This window comes from Acomys minous, assembly GCF_964271855.1.
Source record: "Acomys minous genome assembly, chromosome: 12".
Taxonomy (NCBI): Eukaryota; Metazoa; Chordata; class Mammalia; order Rodentia; family Muridae; genus Acomys; species Acomys minous.
Genome location: NC_140493.1, coordinates 36966875 through 36984098, shown reverse-complemented (window position 1 = coordinate 36984098; position 17224 = coordinate 36966875). Strand labels below are relative to the sequence as shown.

The following is a 17224-nucleotide window of genomic DNA, read 5'->3' as shown; positions in this document are numbered from 1 at the left end:
TACAGGCTGAATCAGCTTTAACTCCAGCCCAGGAATCTGAAGCCCTCTTCTGGCCTCTGCAGGCACTTCACTCATGTGCACAGACCCACGGACATATACACATAATTAAACATAAAACCTTAAGATATCTTTTTAACTAATAAGAAAACAGGGTAGTTGGGCACAGTCTAGTCTCACCCTGTAGCCAAGGAGTGATTGGCAACTTAGAGCTTCTGAGAGAGAAAGAGTCTGTTTTAAGAGAGTTGCCTCTGGGAAGTTTGCTGCACTCCATGGAAGGCCCCACATCCAATAGTACACGGCAATACAAATTGATGGAATTATTTTAAAAAATAAAGAGGCACAAAGATGAGTGGGTAAGAAAGTAAGAAGGGATGTGGGAAGAGCCGGAGAGGGGCATGAATATGATCAAAACATACAAAATTTTCAAAGAACTAATAAATAAAAGTGTTTAAGAAGAACAAATATTTGGTGGGCAATGTAAGATTTTGGGTCCTTAATCTCTGTTCAGTCTCTGAGTTTCTTTGTCAAGCAGGGCCATGCAGTGAAGGGCTCTCTAGAGTAGAAGGCTCACAGCTATAATCCCATGACATTTGAGATGGTCTGGAAATATGTGGACAAAGAGCTTGTAAGAGGACTCCAACTTCAAGGAAGAAAGCAGCTCCCACTTGGCATGTCAGCTTCATAATGCTGGGTCTGTGTCCAGCTAAGGGATTGCTGTATCCCTGGCTCCTGCTTGTGACAGGACAGGAACTCAAACATATGTGTTAACTGAATGGATTGATGGGTGCATGGATGGATGGATGGATGGATGGATGGATGGATGGGTGCATGGATGGATGGATGGATGGTCAAGTTTCATTTCAAATCTGCATTGCTAGCTATTCTGTACTTTGCTTCAACTCCCTGGATTGAAAAGAAAGAGAAGAAAAACATTTCAAACACAGGGCAGTGCATTGCTAGAGGGTGAGAAAAAGTGTTGATTCTATTTTAAAACACCCAACTTCCACAAGAAAAGCTTGCTTGCAGAAATAAGATGTACGCAACTCCCCCTTCCTTTCTCTCTCTTCCTCCATCCCTGTCTCCTTCCCCTCTCTCTGTGAGTTCAAGCCTAAGTTAATTTTGTAAATAGATACCCAAGCCATGCCCTCTTCCCTTGCAGCCTGCCAGCTCTGATTTAAAGACGACAAAACCCCAGAGAAGGCAGTGTCCACTGACAGGCCCTATTGGAGACAAGAGCTATTTATGACACCATTGTATGATGAAGAAACAGCCTTGGGGGTATTAGACACAAAACCAAAGGCCACCAGTCAAAAATAAATAACTGACATCGTAATATATTCAGAAATTATGTTTTAATAATGAATATTTAGGTTGCCTTTGCCAGCTGCTGTTCTAGGTATTTCTTATGTATTCACTCGGTTAGCCCTTCCAATCACCTTGTAAGGTAGTTATTTTATCCCTATAATTCTCCTGTGAGGGTAATTCATGCGGTCCTTGTAACAACTGCGCAAGACATTCCTAGTTTGCAGATTAGGAAACCACTCGTGAAGAGCATAAATCATTTGCCCAAGATTACACAATAAGGGACATGGAAGAGGTGGAACTTAAAGGTGAATTGGTGGGCTTCCAGGCCAGGCCCTCTCTGTTGCTTGCCAAGAAGAGCACACTGTTCATAACAGCCATGAGCCAGAGTCCTCAGTTCCACTAAAGAAAACATTTTCCTAATGCATAAATACGTGCAGGCACAGCACACCCACACACACCTAATTCTCATAATTCAGAATGAAATCCTAACTTGAACCATTTAAAGTAATCAATTTTGAGTAGGCATGGTGACTCACAGCTATAGTACTGAGGCAGGAGTATTGCCCTGATTTCAAGCCCAACCTGAGCTACACAGTGAGATCTTGTGTTAAAATACAAACAAAACCGAAACAGCAGCAGCAGCAACAACAACCATAATTTTTAAAAGCTCTTAAGTCTTGAACACTTTAATTTCAACACCAGGGTGTCTTCCCATGTTTCTTTTGATGTCATTGGTCATATTAGCATGTTTGAAAATATCCCATATTTAAAGAAAAAATCAGAGACAAAATTTGGTTGGTGAGGTAAATAGGCAGCATTAGCTACTGGCACTTTCTGGTACAAAGAGATAAATGTGTTTAATTAGTTCTGCAATTCCCCAAACTCTGTCTCACGACATTTGACGCAGACCCAGTGAAAGATCTCCTTAGTGCAATAGTACATACAGTGAGTAATTACCTGTGACTCCAACTTCACCGATGTATTTCCTTTGGTTTTTTTTTTTTTGCAAAGTAAAACAAACAAACAAAAAAATTTCCTGAGCACATGAAGTCCCATAACTCCACCAAAGTATACTTTGAGGGAAAACACGTAGGTCCTGCAGATGGAGGCAGGAAAAAGTGGCATATTTTCCCTTTCATTTCAGGAACACTTGAAATGTAAAGAAATACAATAGCTACATTCATAGAGTCACATAAGTTTGGGTCCAAAAGGGGGAGAATGACCTCACCGTCCAAGTCCCACATGTTGAAGATGCCTCAGTGGGCTTCAAGACCTTCAGCATCCTGACCCCGACACAGTAAGAGTAGCCCAGGCTCTCTGAACAGACACCCTCTCCTCTCTTTTCCTCTTTCCCTAACCCGTTTCCACTTCTCCTTTTCTCTTCCCCTCTCCTTCTTCTTCTTCTTCTTCTTCTTCTTCTTCTTCTTCTTTTTCTTCTCACAAATATATAGAAAGTACTCTATGTCTCTAATGATAAAGAGCTACACAAGCACAATGCACAACGAGAAATTCCCTAACTTCCAGAAGCTTCTTTCAGTCACGAGACAGACATCAGGAGTCAGGAGATGCGCCAGCTGCTGAGAATTTGCATAAGGCAGAGGCCAGATGATTTGGTTCAGTTATGTGGCCCCTATAGATAGGACAGTGCAGCAGGAGCCTCATCTAGATGCAAGCTATTTGGACATTTTATACAAGGTTCTTTAAATAATGTGCTTACCTACTGACACATGCGGCCTCTGTCATCAGAGGCTCCTTCAAAAGTCTCATCGTGCATGCAGTCCGTGGCTGGAAGGCACTATATTTGAGCTAATACCTAGGGAGGGATTCAAAAGCTTGGCAGCAGCCATTCTTGTCCGCCCCAAGGAGCTGGCATGGAAGGTAGAGTGCAGGCGAGTAAGCACTGCTGGCACCTACTATCGGAAAGACACTGCTGTTTTCTGTGGCACAGCCTGTCTTTCTTGGTCCCTTGCCCTGATTTTCCTAGACAGATATCTATGGGAAATCAATCAAGGCCTTAACAGCACAACACGGAGCCTGCTTCAATAATCATACCCCTTGGCAGCCAGTAGGTGTGTGGGAGCTGGCAGTCTGGATGCAGGGGAAATCCTGAACTCTAGAGCAGAGAACACTGTAGCCGAGGATAGGAAATACAGGAGCCGACTGTGGCATCCCTACCCATAGAAGTGTCTGTGCCATGAGGCCTCTCTTATGGCCACCAGATGTCTTCCTTTGCAGACAGATGATTAAGTTAACACTAGATAATTTATTTGTGGGGAATGTATTTATATTTTAGTATGCCCCATGTATAGTCTAATGCAGATACACACTAGACCAGGTCAGTGAATGAAGTATCATTCTCATCAATAAATTCTAGCCTTACTCTGCCTCTCTACACCCCGCTTAGAGTGTCCCAAGACCTTGGTGCATGCTCCTTCCTCTGTTACTCTTCATCCCATCCCTCTTGGCTCAGGACCAATCAGGGCTCATGCCAGTAAGAAAAAAGGCTCCTTCTCCTCCTGCCCAGACAGCTTTGCTTACTCTGCCTAACCTCTGTAAAGTAACATCTTCCTGTTTTCTTACTGTACTCGGGATGTCACAACATCTCTGATGCCCTAAGCGCTGCCACAGTTGTGCTGGACTGAGCATGTGCTACCTCAGAAACTTCTAGAACTGGAGGTCCTTGCTCCCTGGATCCTGAGGGTGATCTGGAACTCTGGTTCTCGAAATGCAGAGTGAAACCTAGCGAAACCTAATAGGAGAATGTTTCTAAGACTTTCTGATGTGAAATAGATGAGTAAGTGAACAGATAGGGCTGGAAAAAAAAGATGAGTGGGGGAGGAGGGAAAAAGGGAGGGAGGGAGGGAGAGAGAAAGACAACAGAGAGAAGCAGTCTGTATGTGCTTACTTGCAAGAGATCCTATGTGAGGGTGTGGGGTTGTGGGGGTGTGGGGGTAGATGTGTGGACAGGTTTCCACATACAGGATCAAATGCGGCAATGCCTTTTCAATTAAAGAAGATATCTGATGACAAAGTCATCCAATTTTCCTCTGTGACTCAGTACTAGTGTGATTTGAAAACAAGTGGGAAAGCAGTTAGGGTAGGTACCCAGCTTCATAAAGTGGCTACTAATGACAATGTTTATGAGGATGGGAAAACCAGGATGTGTTTGCTAAGCCCCATCGTCACTCCTCTGGGCATGCCTCGGGTGTGTCTAGGATGTGTCGCATGCACAGCAGCACAGAGGAGGACTCTACAGATTGAAAATTGTACTGAAATGTGTTCCAAGGATAGACAGTGACAAGAGCAGCTGTGAACAAAGAGAGGTGTCCCTTCTGATCTGACCCAGTGTTTCTGTTGTGCTTCCCCCCCCCCCACACACACACCCAAGCCTGATCCCAGAACTTGTAAGTCTGACACTTTAAGGAGCTTACAGGATGTTGTAAAGAGATTTTTAGTAAAGCACTTGGGAATTTTCTAGAGAGATTGTACAGGACAGTCCTTAAAAGCAAAAACCTTTCCCACCTGTGGAAGAGACATGGCCATGGAAAATGGAACCAAAAGATGACACTTTAGTGGACTTGAAGATGGAAGGGGCCAAAAGCCAAGGCAGGTGGCCAAGAGAAGCTGGAAAAGTCAAGAAACTAGATTCTTCCCAAGAGTCCCCAGAAAGGAAATTCCAGCACCTTGCTCTTAACCAGTGAGGTCAGCAGCCAGCTTCCATCTTACTGAAGTGCAGGAGGATGGCATTGTACTGTTCTAAGCCACTGAGATGGTGGTAACTTGTTAAGTAGCAAATAGAATTCTAATTTGTACCCGCCTCTGAGCCCTGGCATCTCCCTACCTCTCCCTACCTCCTTCCCTCCCTCTCTCTTCCCCCCCCCCCCCAACTATCTCTCTCTCACACACAGAGAGACACACACACTTATTCATTCACACACAGATGCATGCATCACACACACACACACACACACACACACACACACACATACACACACATCATATCACATCATATCACATACCCTCCCCAGGTTTGCAGTAGGACAGGCTTTTCAATGGAACAGTTGCTTTTGTTTACTGCTAACTCAGTTCACGAAAGATGCTGTCAACATGTTGCTATTTAACGTGACAGTGAGCATCTTGGCTCCTTGCCCTCTCCCACTGGTTGCATTTAACTGCAGTGAAAAGATTAGGAATGTAAGAGGGAAATGGGCCCTACTTCTACTCGGTGCACTTTCATTTACACTGTCTGCTTCTGTGTGCTTGTGCTTTTTGTTTGTTTTGTTTTCGAGACAGGGTTTCTCTGTGTAGCCTTGGCTGTCCTGGACTCACTTTGTAGACCAGGCTGGCTTCGAACTCACAGCTATCCACCTGCCCCTGTCTCCCAAGTGATGGGATTAAAGGCATGCTTCACCACACCCAGTGTGTGCTTGTACTTTTAATGTAATCTGTGATTGAATGGAAGGTATAAAAATATATTCTCATTTTTCAATAAAACTTTCAATTCCTACAGTTTTATATTTTACCCTCTTGGTAGTCAAGTAGTTTTTATTCTCCATAGGATTGGTCCAGTTCAGTTTTATCAATTCCAAGTCTTAATTATGGCTAATAACTAAACTATATAAAAATAAAATTATATAATTCTTTGAGACAGAGTCACACAATGTAGTCCTGGCTATCCTGGACCTTGCTATATAGACAAGGCTGACACAGACTTACAGAGATCTGCCTGTCTATGCATCCCAAGTGCTATGATTAAAGGTGTATGCCACCATGCCCAGCATCTAAATAAACATTTCTGATCTACGGAAATGTAGATAAATCCAAACATATAAGTAAGCGGTGGCAGGACACATATGCTGACCAGCCACCACTCAGTACTTACAGGTGGCCCCAGGGCTCCTTGTGGTCCCGTGCTACCCATGATCCCTGGGACACCAGGGGCTCCAGGAATGCCCTAAAATAGAAGCAAGAAATGAGACAAAGGTGAAGATTGATAGATATGATGGGTTGCAGACAGTTTTCAAGCAGGGATAATGGGGCATGCCCCAATAGCTTCCGTCCCCATCACCAACAGTTCAGGAGTCATCGTCATTACCACGGTCATCCCAATGACTGTGCTGGTGTGATCTCACTGGGTTAAGGCGGCTTTTAATTGCCTTAATGGGAAGGATTGGTCAGGTATAGTTCTTTCAATTCCAAGTCTTACTTATAGGTAATAACAATTAAATGAATGCAGACGATTTTACAGAAAACTGGGTCAGTGAGTCATCAAGCCATCTGGATTTGTCATTTTTAAAGGACATTATGGGTCTGTACCAACAACAACAACAAAAAACCTGTTGTTACAAAATAGAGGGAAAAAAAGCCACTGAGAAGGCAGCAGAAGAAATTTTCTACCAAGAATATAAATATTGTAAAGAAAAATGCATCCTGGAAGTTTCTAGAAATACTTACAATTGGTCCAGGTGGTCCTGGAGGCCCAGAGGAACCATCCTTTCCAGGAAATCCCTGAGGGGGAAAAAATGACATGTCACCAAAGTGGCTGCTATATGGCATTAAGGAGAGGGCCATCAGATTCCTTTCATCATCTAAGGCACACACACCCTGTCACCTGCTCTGGACTACCAAGGATGCGCTGCTGTTAAAGCCTTGTGGGACTTGGTTCTTGGCAAGCACTCTGTGTCTGTTGGCTCCAGTCACTGGCCCAAGTACAAAGACTATAGGTGTCAGAAATGTCACTTACAAACTTAAATAGCAACGTATTTTCAGAAAATTTATTAAACAAAACGAATACATAAGTTCTATTCTTTTTTTCATCAATGCCCAGAGCAAACAAACGGATTAGTGTCTTTCAGGACCCACAGGTCCTGGGGTCCCTACGGGGAGTCTATATATAAGGGGAGTGTAATTATCTTGTCTCCTCGGCTTCTCAGAGCAGCAGACTGGAGGAGAAGGTGGGCAGGGTGGCCTGCTGTGATGACGGCTTTGATCTGGGAAGGTTCTGTTGAGTGTCTGCTGTGGTGGCCTCATCACTGGCTACATACTTGCTTCCCATTCCATCTCAGAAGGGTGGGAAAAACCCACTAAGACAGTCCCCCCACCAAAAAAAATAAATGATGCCCATCAGGAAAACCTCTCTCTGAAACATTGGATAGGTGTATATATACTATTTTAATGGGTCTAAACAATCCTTAGAAGCTGGGGTGGCTTGCTCTCATCATTATGAATGCTGGCTCTTCTGATGCAGGTAACAGGAGGGGCTATCTTCAGTTTAAACTTTATAAGTTCATAAAAGTTTTCAAAAATACCACCTCCTGCTACAGGGACAAATAAAGGTTTCACCATGAGGATTTTTCTATTGGAACCCTCGGTCCCATCCCAATCCGCCTTGACTAGCATCCTGGCTGCATCTCTGCTCTCCCTTGCTGTCAATGCCCAGTAGGCTGTTGTACTGTAGTAGGCTGTCTTTCCCCTCGCCTAGCTCACAAAATCTGTCTTATCAGCACAAGAGCGCTACATCCGCACCACCTCTCCCACTGTGAAGTACCAAATAATGCTGTGGTGGAATGAACGTGTGTGGGGAGGGAGTCCAGAAGGCACAGGGTGCGTGTACAGGAGAACCACGGGTCAGCCAGGCCCATTCATCATGCGCTCGCCTTCACAAGGCCAATGAGTCTGAGCACAGGAGGCAGCCAGGGCGGTTGAAGCTCACCCATATTCCCGCTTTCCCTTGTCTGCCCGGAATATTGCTTGGCTTCACTTTGCAGCCTCCTCGCAACCCGGTTGGAGCTTCGTGCCTGAGTCATGGCCAGGAAAGGGGGCCAGTCCCAGCCTTGGCTCATAAACATTTCCTGAGGGTGATCCTCCACTTTCTAGTCCTCTCCTGCAGTTACTTTAGAGGCCAAGTCCTGAAGAGTGCTCCCAGACAGACAGGCTGCAAAACGATTTTCTGAGGCAGAGACTCCTGCTCCTTCACCCAGCCTTGCTGGTAGCTCAGCATTGTGGACAAGAAATAGCTGTCATTTGACTTTATTTTACTGTGCTGCACCGCACTAAGCCACTTACATGTTAGGGTCATTGTGGCTATTATCTGAGGCTGATGCATATGGTATTGCTGTTGTTATTTTATATAATATTTCTGCTTTCTTATTTTAGTAAAAAATTATTGGTGTTAGAACTGGGTGTGATGGCATGCATCTATAATCTCAGTGTTCAGAGAACACAGGCCAGGACATTATGAGTTTGAGGATAGACTAGGCTACATGGTGAGGCTTTGTCTTAGGGGGAAATAAGTGTGAGAAAGCTCTAAGGATAAGCACTGACACAGACACACACTCTCTTTTGCTCGCTCCCTTGTTTTCCCTCTCCTCCCTTGGATCTGTTAATTAAACTACAAAAACTCATTTTGATGTAAGCATAATAAATAAACTTATTTTTAGTAGCATGTGATGTCTCATGCCTCTCTGAGGACACAGGAGGCTGAGGCAGGAGGATTGTGTAAGAATTTGAGACCAGTCTTGGATGCACAGTAAAGTAAAAAAACAAAAAGCAAAAAACAAAAATCCCAGTGAGGTCTTGTCATGAGTGAATTATCTTAAGTGGATTTTTAGATGCAGCATTTCCTGGGAAAATAACATACAGAAACCAGATTATGTGAGAGATAAGCAGAGTCTTCCAGACCAACAGCCTCATTGTATAACTGAGAAAACTTGGAGGTAAGAAAAGACAGAAAATATTCACATAAAAAGTTTTAAAAGTATTAAATTTGTTTAATTCTTATTTGTGTGTGTGTGTGTGTGTGTGTGTGTGTGTGTGTGTGTGTGCGCGCGCGCGCTACTTGTGGAGGGGGTGGGTGCCCTTGGAGGCTAGAGGAGCACATCAGACCTCCCAGAGCTGGAGTGACAGCATGGATGGGGCAAAGGCTATGAAGTTCCACTCTGAGCTGAAATGGCTGCCTGAGTAGGGAGAGGAAGCATCTTCAGGGATATGACCCCTAAGAGGCTCCCATGCTCTAGCTGATGGTCCCACACCCATCACAAAAGGCAGGACTAAGCACACCCAGTGGGTTTAAAAGCAAAGCAATAGAGCAACAACAATAATGTGGTGGTTTGAATAGGAACTGGCCCCCATAGATTCTTGTATTTGAATGTCCTATTAAGAGGTGTGGCCCCGTTGCAGGAAGTGTGTCACTGTGGAGGCGGGCTTAGAGGTCTCCTATGCTCAAGCTAAGCCGAGTGTGGCACACATCTCCTTCTGCTGCCTGTGGATGAAGATATAGAACTCTCAGCTCCTTCTCTCACACCATGTCTGCCTGCATGCCGCCATGTTTCTGGCCATGATAATGGACTAAACCTGTGAAACTGTAAGCCAGCCCCAGTAAGAGTTGCCATGGTCATGGTGTCTCTTCACAGCAACAAAACCCAAACTGAGATCAACAGAAACAAAACAAAAACAGAAAACAGAGGAAGTACACAAAATTAGAAGAGAAAAACTGTGAAGGATACAGAGGAATTGGAGGGATTTGATCAAAACACATCGTATGAATGTACGAAATTCTCAATAAAAAGTAAAATGTTAAAGAAAATTTGAAAATATATTCTTTTTTTTCTTAGATGAAGTTTTCATATGATAAAAGTGGGCTCTGGGCACATATGAAAGCAGTTTTAAAAAGGACTCTGTTTGGTTCCTGCCTTCAATGTTGCCTAGCACCAGACAAGAAGGAGAAAAGAGAACCCTGGGTCAGAACAGTGGTAAGAGCCTCCCCTGGCTCAAATCTAACTACCCAGAAGGAAAGTATTCTTAATTCAACAAAGATGGGCTTATTCAAAAGGAGAGCTGAGCCATGGCATATTTTCTAAGAGGAAAACAACATAAAACTGCATTGTTCCCACAGAAGATTGGCAGGAAATAATGCATTTACACCCTGGTCCCTACCGCAGCGGGAGAAGTGTGAGAAAGCCATAGTCTGTGTTCCATTCTCCGCTGACCCTGGAAAGACACTTTTGTGGGCAAGTTTGCGTCTCTCTGATTTATAGCTAGAACGTGTTGCGTCTGGGAGGGAACACAGTGAAATGTGGTTCCTACTCGGGAGCTTAAGTGGGTATGCCGTTAGTGAGAAGGATGCTGGCTAGCTCCGCGTTCTGAGCCTACACGTTCAACACGTTCAGGTGCCAACATCCCTGCTTCCACGTTTAGGGGAGAAGGTATATGCCATTTAGTGCTACGCTCTGAATAGCTTTCTAGTGCCCAGAAGAGCCACTGATCAGTGCTGCTTCCAGATGAGCTCTGCTCACATTCAAGTGAACCTTAACTGGGGTTCTAATGAGTCTGGCAATGTACAGGATGGAGGGAGATGCTGGTGCCATTGCTTCACAGTGCTTCGCACCCCTTCCATGGTGCTGGGGTTCACCCAGGGCTGTGTACGCGCTGAGCAAGCCCGTGATGACCGAGCGACATCTCCAGCCCTTCTTAATACTATCAGATGCGACTCATCTAACTTCCGAAGCCAAATTCCATCTCACGACACTCTTGGGGCTAATTTCTTAGAGGCAGACCCTGCTTCCGTGTGTTGCCAGCTTCTTCCTGAATTGATCTTGGGGGAAATGTGAAGGGCAGGGGAGGAAGGGCATTGAATAGAGGAGGCAGGTAGAAAAAGTGGGTCATCTGAGCCCACGGGGAGCTCTGGAGTGTGAGTTACACACCAAAGTCAACTCAGGCTAAGAGTTTACATACCCATAATAGTCAGCTGTGGCCAGGGGCTAACATGACATTTCCAAGGATAATGTTCTAGGGAAATGAAGAACTTTTGGCTGTGGGGATGGAGCACATTTGCCATTGGTAAAGCAGATCTGGTCAGGGCACCAGCAGCACCCAATACAGTGGATTTCATATCTGATCTGAGCCAAAGGGCAGAAAAGTGGATCTTATTCTGACATTTTTCTTTCATGGGCTAAAACATTTGGACAAATGAACAGTTGGACATTGATTCTTAAAGCTACTGTGAGTTTCCTATTTCCACCAGCCCCCCACTAAAATTTACATATACGCTGAAAGAACGTTAGCCTTATCATCATATTAGGAGCAAAGTAAAAGCCATCTTCCCCAAACTTCTTTCTGAGTGATAAATATGAAATAAGTTATTTACAACTTTGATTTCATAGTTTTTTAAAATGAGAACCATCGCCCATAAACTCATCTCTGCAATATAATTTGTAAGCTTTCAACTTGCCACACACCTAGAGATACATGCATGGTTACAACGTGCTAGGCATTCTGTGAGAGAATATGCTTAAAGTTTTGTGAATTGTCAAACAACGAAACGCTATCAGCAACCTCTATGCTAATACACAAAGGAGTCCCCAGGGGACACACAGGATGAGCATCTGACCCAGGCTGGGGACACAGGCCAACACACTCAAGATGGCTGAACCCTGCTGTGGTTTGAATGTGCCCCCCCCCCACCAAAACACAAGTGTGAGAAGCCTAATTCCCTTTGCAGCCTTCTTGAGAGACAGGACCCATGAAAGGTAGTTAAGCCGTGAGGGCTCCGACCCTGGGAATAATAAACATGGCCATTATGGAAGCGTCCTAGTTATAACAGAGTCACCCTTCCCTGCTCAATCACATTCACTGTTCAATGGCTGCCACCATATTATGCCTTAGGTAAGAGGGCCTCGTGAAATGCAACCCACTAGATCTTAGATTCTCAAGCCTCAAGATCCAAGACCCAATCAATCTGTTTTTATAAATCATCTAGCCTTAGGTGTTCTCAGTGCAGTATCTTCCCTCTCCTGTATCACTGTATTCCCTGATGCAGCCTACCCTAGAAGCTCTACTGCCTCTTATTAGGGCAGGGTTCAGGCCCCTTGCTTACTTCTCTATCTCAGGAAAGCAACAAACTTGGCAAGATGAAATTTTTGGAAAATGTATATACTTTATATGATGGGTTTTTAAAAGTACATGAAGTCTGCCCCTTATAAACAGACATGTTTGTTAACATAAGTGGCTTCAAATGTTTTTCCATTTTTAATATTCCTACCTCAAAATATTAATATATGCCCATGGCCCACACTTAAATAATTCTTGGTATGAAAAGTTAAAAAGATTTTTGTACTTGGTCTTAGAAGTATTTGGCTATGAGCAAATCATTAAGTTATGGTTTGCTGTGATTTACCAGCAAGACAAAAATCTAATTTAAAACTTACTTTAATCATCACTAACATTCTAATGAACATTAAATTCGCTTTTGCATAAAAATGCAAAGCATGTTTTATGGCACCTTCATTGGATATTGATTAATTTACATTTATAGTTTTCTTTTGCATATGAATATCAATGCTTAAAACGTTTATAGTTTCTAGGCCAAAGCCTTCAGTACCTTTAGGACAAACCTCACCTTCCCATGGCTAAATTTTTAACTGAAGCTAAGGTCAGAAGCCAGGGTATATGTATCTACAAATCTCCAAGACAGAGCTTGTAGAACTACTGACTCAGTAATGATGCATACACATCTTCTTGGAAGCCTGCAATGACAGATCACAGACATGTGCTGTAGGATTCTGTGAGATGGGTAAATTTGTTTGTTTGTTTCTTTGTTTTTATAGACAGGATCTCTCTGTGTTAGCCTTGGCTGTCCTGGACTCACTTTGTAGACCAGGTTGGCCTTGAACTCACTGCAATCTGCCTGCCTCTGCCTCCTGAGTGCTGGGATTAAAGGCATGTGTCACCACACCTGGCAAGATGGGTAAACGTTAAGGTCTTCTGGTTACTGCGGTAAAATGTGTAAGTCAACTGGATTTCATGAGTAAGTTGTCAGGAGTAAGGGCTAGAAACCCCTGTGGTGCATGATTTCAACCCTGTGGTCCGGGTCTGGACTGCCATGACTAAGTGTGGCAGTTGGCCACCAGAAATAAGGCTGCTCCTTGCCACAAAAGATTACTAGTAACTACCTCATGAAAAAGCCAAGCACCCAAAAGCCACAGGCTAAGCAAACACAGACCTGGGGCAGAGATCAAAGACCAGTCCTAATGCATGGTACCATGCTAGGTCTTCCTGGGGGAATTTTCAGCAACACACACACACACACACATTAAAACTATGTGTGCATGTATAATACATGTGTGTGCATTTATAAATGTATACACATATACTATTTAATATATTTAATGCAACTTACAATATAGCTGTAGATTTTTATTATCTCACACTTATGGCTTCAGATAACTAAAACAAAAACACATTAGCAATATTGATCTGGAAATACAATAGACCTTATAAAATAAGGTACCCAGTGATTCCAAAACCTATATAGGTATAGAATATTAAGCTGTGTAAATCTATGCATTCCTAAGTGTTGCCTAAAGGACTTTCTGCATCTGATTAGTTGAGGTTAAAGTGCAGGATCACTTTATTAAACCAAACAAACAAAAACAAGCTGATGATTGAGATGTTCGACATCTGGCCCTGCCCTGAATGGCAGCATTGTAAGATGAAGGCAAAGTAGATGTTCACAAATGGGCTTCATTGGGAGCACTTAAGAGCAGAAAACTAAATACCCAAGAATCTCCTCACTTCTGAGATATGCACAGATGAACCATTATTCAAGTAAAAGGCTAAGAAGAGTCATTGCTTTATGAATGAGCATTTCTCACTTTATTAAGAGAATAAACCCAAATTGGATTCCTGCCCCCCAGAGCACAGGGTGTGGCATCTTCATTGTTAGAGTCCTGCTGCTTAAGAGTCTTGGAAGATTTTTCTCAGTCACAAAACTCCATAGCGATCTTTCCTTCCATAATTTTGTGGAAAGAAAACATGCCCTGCGGGAGCCAGAGAGATGAGCTAAACTTCTGGCTCTGGCGCTACCTAGTTCTGCCCGTTGCTTAGTTCCTTCAACTTTCCGACCTTCAGGGTTTCTGTCTAGAAGGATGGGGTGGCACTGTCTAGCATTTATGGATATTCTGGGGCTAAAGAAGGGAACACAAGGTGTCTGCATATATTGTATACTCCATATTAAAAACAAACAGCCAACTCCCAATTGCATACACTATCCTCACTGTAGCTGGCTGTGCATAAGCTTTCTGGAAGTTTTATAAAAATCCATCTAGAATTGGACTCACAAAGAAGAAAATCCAATCATCCTGGCTACCATTGCCTTTTCTGAGGAAGGACAATGCCCATGGGGTTCATTATCATGAGCCTGGTGTTTTTTAGATGACACTCTCATGGCTGACTAATATTCATGACAGGAGTAAAATCCATCCAAATAGCTGACTCGAGTTCAATGTCTCAAGTACATTTTAAACCCAAATGATTTTTGATGAAACAGAACATTCCACACAATATGATCTTTGTGTACATCAAAACCACACAATCAAGAAGTGCTCTGTAAGTGTTCTTTCAAGGTGGAATCTATGTATTAAAAAAAAAAAAGACTTACACTTGCTTGGCTTGTTGTGTTTCTCACCATCTTCCAAGAAATATTAATTTACTTATCACAAAAATCCCTGACTCATTAGGAAGACATTGAAAACAGTTGGCAACAATATATCTTAATACCATATAATTGGAAATGCTTTAAATGAATGGATCTCCACAATACTCCACACAGTGCAATATTATATCTTTTACTAACACTGATAAGAGTGGGTCTTGGCAACACTGTGTGGGCCCATAGACTTCCTGAGGATGAGTGGACCACTGCAGGAAAAAGGACCCCGACATAAGTCTGTCCTGAGTTCAGAAACTAACACACTCTGCACGTGGAAGAACTGCTCCCCCATGGGCCACTGAAATATGTTTCCTCATCATCTGTATATCTTTGTCCTCTTGGTTTTTGATAAAACCAAGTTGGAAGATAGGCATAAGTAAAACTTTTCTTTGTGTTCTAGTCAGAAAATTGATCTTGGAGGAAATCAAACTCAGAAGTAGGAAAAAGACTGTCATTAATTTTTCTTTTCTCTGCTACTTTTAATTCTTTCACTGTCTATCTAATCTGTCATCTACTTACCTATCTCTAATTTATCAATCTCTCTCTTTCTCTCTCTCTCTCTCTCTCTCTCTCTCTCTCTCTCTCTCTCTCTCCACACACACACACACACACACACACACACACACACACACACACAGAGACACACACACCTTTATCATGTGTCTCTATATTGTCATCTATCAACAAACCTATGTCTATACTTCTATCATTTATTTCATCTCTCTATTATCTATCTCTGTCTCTTTTATCCATGTGTTTATCTCTATCATATATACACATATATGTATATAATCTGTCTGTCTACCATATGTCTGTCTGTCTGTCTGTCTGTCTGTCTATCTATCTATCTATCTATCTATCTATCTATCTATCTTACCTCCCTATTCTATCCAATCTGAATGGTACGGTGGAGGATGGAGATTGAGGATCTATCCCACATCAGAGGAATTTTAAGATCACATGAAAGGGCCTACACTCAGATACCAAGAAAAGAAGAAAGTAAGTGGTGGAGTGGGGAGGGTGGAAGATTTATAGAAAAAGGAGGAAAGGCCCAGAATGTTTTAGTTGGAATGGCTTAGAGTGAAACCTGGATGCCTGACTGAATGAGTTGCAAATGTAAGCTTGAACCATCACTTTCAACATGCTTGTCTGTTGGCTTCCAAGGCTGGGGCGGAAACTTACTCCGGGAAGTCTTGCTAGACTTGCTTATGGCCTCAGGCCCAATGTTGAATAAGAGTTGTCTCCAAGAGTCCAAGATCACCCTTGAGAAAAGCCAGAATAAGCTAGAAATACTAGAAGAGGTTATATTTTCTCCTTTTTCTTATTTTTCAAGGCCTCCTACCTTCTTGGTAAATTCAGTGGTAACATTGGCTCTAGGTTCATGAAAGAGGTCACCTTTTTTCCTAAGAGAACCAGCAGGTGATAGTGTGAGGTTTGGGCTGTAATATTTTGCTGTCAACAAGAGAAGGCGAAAAACTGGATAATATTTAAAAGGGGCCTTTGAGTTACTTCAGTTGTGAATCCCATCATTCCATTTGCTCTGAGTCTGCAGAGTACCGTGGTCATTGTTAAGGCTGATACAGAGGACCAGGGTTAATCACCACGTGTTGGTTCTCAGAGTTCTTTGAGTAGCCCTATATCTACCACTGCCTAACCAAAGGGACCTGGCCCTCCATGGAGTATGTTTCCTGAGGTGGTTCTCAACTTGGTAAGTAATTCTTTTAGACCTTTATGGCCACCCCAGCCTTCAGATCATCTGACTAAGTCCCCTAAGTGACTCCTCTTTAACCAGCCCTCCTACCTTCCTCCTCTACTGTCTCTGAAAGCCTCCTTGTTTTTCCTGTCACGAAGTGTTAGGCATGAGATCCTATGAGATCCTGCTTTTTCTGTCTGTAGGTGGGCTACGGGTCGTTTTCTTTAGCAACTGAAGCTATTCTTGTGTTCCCCATCTTCTCTGCAGACAGTAATGGGAAACATTTCAGGCTAACAGTAGTAAATGGCATGGTGCAGGTGTTCAGCTGGTTAAAAAAAAAAACATGTGTTGTTTTCCTTCAAGCAGAGCAGCTCCGTCACACTTCCACGGCACCACTATCCTATTTCATGGGAATGGTAGCTCCTTAATTTTTATACCAGATGGCATTGTCTTCAAATAACTCCTCTAAGGTAATAATCACAGGATCCACCCAATCTTTCAAAGACACATAGTGTCATACTCATGAATGTTGCTGACAGTCAGATCCCATCCAAGAAGGATTCCATAATCAGCATCAGGCACATTCTAAAAACCTTTACTTGCAATGGAGGGAGAAAGGACAACGAAAGCCAACTAAGAGCCACCTTGTCACTTTATGATAGTTATGAAGCTTTACGATGAAAGAAGAACACATGCAAATAGGAAAATATTTATATTTTTTAAAAATCTGCTTTCGTATG

At 43.0% G+C, this 17224-nt stretch overlaps 1 protein-coding gene across 3 annotated transcripts in view; it reads right to left on the bottom strand.

Moving 5' to 3' along the window:
- Positions 1 to 17224, bottom strand: part of COL14A1 (collagen type XIV alpha 1 chain) — a 197165-nt gene that overhangs the window by 23867 nt on the left and 156074 nt on the right. For all 3 annotated transcript variants that reach the window (XM_084747900.1, XM_084747901.1, XM_084747902.1), the window contains exons 41-42: positions 6760 to 6813; positions 6188 to 6259 (exon numbers count right to left, since the gene is read on the bottom strand). In XM_084747900.1, the coding sequence (XP_084604026.1) occupies positions 6188 to 6259; positions 6760 to 6813 (126 nt within the window). The remainder of the gene's footprint in view (positions 1 to 6187; positions 6260 to 6759; positions 6814 to 17224) is intronic.